Source organism: Saxophila tyrrhenica (assembly GCF_035928015.1).
Source record: "Saxophila tyrrhenica strain CCFEE 5935 chromosome Unknown scaffold_25, whole genome shotgun sequence".
NCBI lineage: Eukaryota > Fungi > Ascomycota > Dothideomycetes > Mycosphaerellales > Extremaceae > Saxophila > Saxophila tyrrhenica.
In genome coordinates this window covers 213436-219435 of record NW_027041757.1, presented here as the reverse complement: position 1 = coordinate 219435, position 6000 = coordinate 213436, and the positions used below count along the sequence as shown (strand labels likewise).

General features: G+C 54.5%; 3 protein-coding genes across 3 annotated transcripts; 2 read left to right on the top strand and 1 right to left on the bottom strand.

Moving 5' to 3' along the window:
- Nucleotides 1-788: 788 nt before the first annotated feature.
- LTR77_010693 (uncharacterized protein) lies at nt 789-1795 on the bottom strand (the record flags this gene model as incomplete). The annotated part of the gene is made up of 2 exons (XM_064807910.1): nt 789-1679; nt 1733-1795. The coding sequence occupies 2 exons, from the start codon at nt 1793-1795 to the stop codon at nt 789-791; spliced, it is 954 nt and encodes a 317-aa protein (XP_064653988.1).
- A 301-nt stretch (nt 1796-2096) lies between these two features.
- On the top strand, nt 2097-3371 carry LTR77_010692 (uncharacterized protein; the record flags this gene model as incomplete). The annotated part of the gene is made up of 1 exon (XM_064807909.1): nt 2097-3371. One exon carries the CDS (start codon nt 2097-2099, stop codon nt 3369-3371), a length of 1275 nt encoding a protein of 424 aa, XP_064653987.1.
- Nucleotides 3372-4608: 1237 nt separating this feature from the next.
- LTR77_010691 (uncharacterized protein) lies at nt 4609-5568 on the top strand (the record flags this gene model as incomplete). Its single annotated transcript, XM_064807908.1, has 1 exon — nt 4609-5568. The coding sequence occupies one exon, from the start codon at nt 4609-4611 to the stop codon at nt 5566-5568; it is 960 nt and encodes a 319-aa protein (XP_064653986.1).
- Nucleotides 5569-6000: the final 432 nt, after the last annotated feature.

Genomic DNA, 6000 nt, shown 5'->3' with positions numbered 1-6000 from the left:
GAGATGATGGGTGTCGAGCGGGAGGCGGGAGAGGATGTGTCTATGCAGGATCAGTGATCTTGAAGTTAACAATTTCATGACAGTAATAGAACAATTCAATAAACTTGATTTGAGGGCACCACTGAACATTCAATCAATCGCAGTGATCAACCCTTGAAGTCCAACACTTGTTTCCGATCGTGGTAAGACATATCTAACATACCTGGAGGCGCCAGTTTTCTCCCTGTCCCGACCGCACCGAAAAGTGTTATGTCATCTTCGTCGGCGGGCTGTTCTTCTCTGTGAGAAAGAACCTCAATTGCTTCCTAAGACCCTCCGCTATCTGTCGACTGCACCATGAGCCTGGTCTCCAGCAGTACCACCTGACTGGCTTCTCCAACTCTCAGATGGACGGTCGTGGTGCTGACCGGAGGTTCGAGACGCCCTTCCAGCGATGGAGAAGAGATCACCTTTTCGAGCCGAATGCCGCCTGAGCTTGCTTCTTCGACCTCGAAATGGGTGACGACGGTGCTGATAGGTGGGTGAGATGCCGTTGCCAAGGTGGAGAGGGTCCCAATGGCTCGAGCTGAGTGCAGCCTCTGTCTGCTTCTCCCGAGTCGAGAGGGATGATAGCGGCGATTACAGGTCGTTGGGTTCCTTTAACGGCGTAGGAGAAGAAACTGTTGCTTCAGCATAAGGCCGCGCTTTCGTCAATCGAGAACTCATTTGAATCTGCGCATGCAGGAACAAGCAGTGACCACTATTGACTCCGAACGCCACGCTCGAAAAGGTCACATGCGCTCCAGAAATCACTCCTCCATCTCATCGTCATCACGTCTGCTCGCTCCTTCAGCGCCACCGAAAGCTTGCACAACAGCCTCAATCCCTTCGACCTCTTCCCTACCAACCCTCCTACCAGTCCCGCCTGCTACGCTCGCATTGTCTGGCTCGACGCCTCTCCGCTGCAGAGCCTTCCGCGACTGCGAGTCGATGTATCTTCTCCGCTTAGCCTCCACAGAGTCCTCATCCTCCTCCTTTCCACGAGCATTCGGCAGCGTCTGAAGCGAGTCCTTGAGCAGTGCAAGATGCTGTCGCAGCGCTGGCAGTTGGCTGATTGCGTACTGCACATTCTGGTTCTGAGTCTGCCCGCTACCAGCTTGTTGCGAAGATGTGAGGAAAGCAAAAGGCGAGTTCGAAAGATCCGGCGTAGAGTCCGTACCCATCAGCGACCGAAGCTGCTCGAGGACTGCAGCATTTCGCGCCTCCTCCGCCTTCAGCATGGTATTCAGCTTTGTCGTCTCATGTAGTTTCCGCCGTTGTAGCTGCACTTGCTCCGGTGTAGGCGCGTCCTCTGCTCTCGACAAGTCCAGGTTCTTGTAGTGATCCAGTTGTACCCACCCCGCCAGCTGCTCCTTGTCATGTCCTACCGCCAGTATATTCCGCAATGTGTAGATCTCAAACTTGTCAAAGTCTTTGTCCACAGTTGCGTTCAGTAAGCTCTCCAGCTTCACGATGCCGTTGTCAATCTCCATCTGCTTGGCCTCCTGCATTGCATCTCGTTGCGATTCTGGCGGAGCATCCGGGCTTGCAGCCTTGAAGCCCAAGCTCTCGGGTGGTGCATTATTCAGACCTTCTTCTACCGCATTCACGGCGCGAAAGACCAGCTCATTTACGGTGTTGATGATGTCGTCTAGTAATGTCTACCCCGCTGTCAGTGGTCTACGTTTGTCGCGTGGGTGCGGGTCAAGCTTACGAGTGGTGTGTATCGGAAGTGCTCTGTAAGAAGTGCAGTCGACATCTGGTTCGTGTTGGCCATTTTTTGGGGCGTAAGTGTGTAGAGTCGGGTTGTTACGTTCGCCGGCGCAAACGAAGCTCACGGTCAAGAGACGCGAAGTCGTAAACAATGCCAAGACCTAAAAGTGGCGCTAGTGAGACAAGATTCTGGTGACGGCAACATCTCTGCCTTCTACAACCTCACCTGCTCCTCCTACGACTCCACCACGACATCCACCACCATGTTCTGGCCATATCCATGAGCTGCACGAGATTGTAGCCTCCTCAGGCTATTGTACATACAATCAACACCCTCTCGGCCCGCTCGAAGGCCGAACAACGAGATGGTATCTACCAGCAGCACAGGCCGGTTTTCGGACGGCCGGAGTACTCCAAGCACGCCTATGAGCGAAGCTGCAGACTCACCAGCCCCTAATAATTCCTCGAAAGGTATGGAGATTGCTCCAGACGGCGACATCGTCCTTGAGATCGAGCACGAAGTTGGCAAGCCTGCAGCGGTTCATTCGTACCGTGTCAGCGCGACAATATTGACGACACACTCCAAGTACTTTGCGAGTCTGCTGCAACCGGGACGATTCAGCGAGGCGGCGAACGTCGAGGCCAAGCACCGGAATCTACGCGAGCAGTATGGCGAGGTCGGAAAGGCTCCTCCACGCGAGCTGCCTGCTCTCAGCATCAAAGACGTAGGTCGGGTAGCAGTGAAGTCGGTGGGTCCACTTCTTGGAGACTTCTTCAATATTCTACACAACAGGGAGATGCAGATACCGCCACCCGTTGCGAATCTTGCCAACCTGGCTGTGGTAGCAGACCGATTCGACGCGTTGGAGGTCGTGAGGACCTACCTTCGTCGCAAGAAGGTCATGAAGATGCTGGATGCGAAAACGACCGCCAAGGCAGACCTGGCTCTGGGTGAGGAGCGAGTACGACAGCGGCTACTCGTTGGCGTTCTACTCGACCACACGCCTTGGGTTGAGAAGTACAGTCTTCGCATGATCTGTAAGGGTTGGGCTAGCAAGGAAGTGTCGGTCTCGGCAGCATTATGGTGGGACCTCCCGGGCAGACTGGAGGATGAACTGGTGTATCGGCGCGAGTGCATGCTCGAGACGATCCAATCGCTGCAGTCGCACTTTCTTGCACTCTACAGTTCCCGCGAAAGGCAATGTAAGCTTGGCTACGATTCGTCAGCGCAGTGCGACTCGTTCCAGCTTGGTGAGATGGTCCGCTTCTTCACACGCATTGGAACTGTCCAGCTTCAAGGAACCCTAATCGACGTCGCCGATCCCCCGGAGCCGCACGCAGGAGACCTCATCAACTTACTGGACACTCTGCGGCAAGTGCCGGAATATCAGATCGATAAGTTCCACTCACATTGCGGCATCCGGACAAGGCTCGTGCCAATGCTTGACTTGCTTCAACGGGCCATACCACATGCTGCGGTTTGTGGCGAGTGCTGGGAAGCCAATCGTACTGACCTTGCTTGGCTTGGAGCGAAACGGCCTTTGCTATGGAGAAAGGGGGACTCAGGGCTCTACGGCACTGGACACAGGCACGCTGGCATCCGTGACTTCTTTACTGCCACGGAACGGCAGTGGAGCTAGACCGAAGATCATGGCAAGAAGACTCAGCAGACGTCTCTGACGATTGCAACGACAGCAAAGAGGTCTCAGAGCGCCATGCAGTCATCGGACCTCGAACGTATCTCGGAGAGCCCTTCACTCATCGGTTTGACCTGCTAACAAGATGACGGGCAGAGGGATCGGCATAAGTCTCCGCAGCCGCGATAAAGGATGAAGAGGTCCTCGAGCGCCGCACAGTCCTCAAAGATTGGACGCCTCTCGGAGAACCCTCCCAGGAGTGGATTTTAAAGGCACCTACGAAGAGCTCGAAGGTATTCACGGAGTTCTCGGAGCCACGCCCTGCGCCGATTTGGCGACTGCATAGCAGACCGCGGCCCAGATTTACCACCCCAGTCCACGAAGAGATTTCAACCGCCCTTGGAAGCGTGTCAAGCAAGATACAGTGGAGGCGGCCAGGCGGGCATATCTAGCAATCTTCTTCAAGGCACTATTAACCCAAAAATCTCATAGCACTCCCGTCAGCGGGCAATTGTCGTACAGGAGACGGCTCACACGGACCTAATGGGTTGCTCTCCTTGTGGACAGCTTCCGTGTACCGTGAATCCGTCGTTAATGCTGTTTTTCAGGGGTTGCAAGCAATCATCTCCGCGGCTGTGGAACCCCGCCGTTCAAATACCACGGTACGTTGACTGCAAAACCATGAACGAGGCGGCTTTTAAGGCAGTGTGGTCGGGCTGTGCTTTATGCCTTGGGAGAGCGCTGATTGGCTTCTGAATGCTGCGCCTTCAAGTCGACCCCACCCATCTCCACGCCTTAGACGCCTGGCCCTCCAACTACATCCTTCCCGTTCGACTTCGCCGTAATTCATGTGCGTGTCTTCACATTCACTTCGTGGTGCCATGTTCCGAAGTTCTCGGTAGGCGAGCGCTTGGGTGGATGGATGAGGATGTCGCTGTTCACTGCCCACTAGCAATGCCCACCCATCGTTCGCGTGACCATTATCCCCAGAGCTCGTGTCAGCGATATAAGCTTATAGACTTTCCCTCAACTGTGGTCGACATTCACGGGCGTCTACCAAGGTAAAAGCTCATCATCATCAAGTGACACTTGGTCGAACCTTCCTGATCAGGCTCAGCCACGTTTCACAAACAAAACAGCAATGACCACAGTGCTTGCTCCTGTCTTGCTCGATACTGATACACCACACCACAACTTACAATCTCACCTTACAGACTCTTCGCTGCAACGAAGGTCCAGCATGTTTCGATCACTCAAGGACAAGCTTTCGCCTGCGAAGAACAACAACGCGCCATTGCTACAGACTTCCAACTCTGACAGCAAAGGCACGAACAATCACCCTCAGCGCAGCGCCTCGCAGGCTACTCGAAGGCCGATGAATCCGCCTACTTCCAGCAATCCTTTCAGGAGCCCCGGAGAAGCCCCGCCACCCTACTCAGAAGGCGCATCCTCCTCGTTGACTGTTCCGGCTTTCACGCAACCAGCGGCTCCGGCGCAACCGTCTGCCAATGCCATCACCCCGCAAGATGACGACCCATACGCCTTCCTCTCCAGCTTCGACACCATCTTCCTGATCGACGACTCCGGCTCCATGGCAGGCGGGCTGTGGCGAGAGACCAAGGAGGCCCTCGAGCACATCACACCCATCTGCACCGCCCACGACGAGGACGGCATCGACATCTACTTTCTCAACGCCAAAGACTCTCCAGAGTATCACAACATCACGAACCCAGCAAAAGTTGACCAGATCTTTGGGAGAGTCCGACCATGGGGCTCCACGCCGACTGGACAGAAGCTAAATAGCATTCTGAAGCCTTATTTGGCGAAGTACAAGGCGAAGCCGGACAGCACTAAGCCCATCAACATCATCTGCATCACTGATGGCGCGCCATCCGACGATGTTGAGAGCCCCTTGATCGCTGCAGCTAAGAAGCTTGACAAGCTTGATGCGCCGCCGTGGCAGATCGGGATCCAGTTCTTCCAAGTTGGCCAGGATGAGCAGGCGAAGAAGCATCTGAAGCAGCTTGATGATGACATGGCGGAGATTGCGGGTGATGACGAGCTGCGGGATATTGTGGATACGGTGCCGTACATGGGTGTGTCGGGTACGAAGCTTTCTGCTGATGGGATCTTGAAGGTGGTGCTCGGAGCAGTCAATCGTAGGTTGGACAGGAAGAAGAGTAAGGATCTTCATCGATGAGACGTGAGCGTGAGACAAGGACATGGCTGTCGAGGCGATAGTCATGACGTGTGGTTTCTCTTCTTTTCTGGGGACGAGGATATCTGGCATGAGACCTCAGCATTACTTACATACCTTGTAGCTACTTAGCTATGACTTGAAATGCAGTCAAAAGTTTATGTGAAGGCGGCCCATCGAGCATGTATGGGAGTCTTCTCCTAGATCCAAATGCATCTAAAACGGCCACATTACTCTTCTCGGGCGGTTGTCTTTGTCTGCGAGAAGTGCACGACAGGGCCCATCCTACCCTACTGGGCCCATACGAGATACGAGCCTATCTCTTGATCTCCCAATGGATCTGGGTCTTTAAGCCTCTTGGCCGAAAGCAGAGACAGCCCAAGCAAGTGACAGCGGAAGAGGCTCCCAGGCATGCCGCGCAGTCTTCTCCCAGAC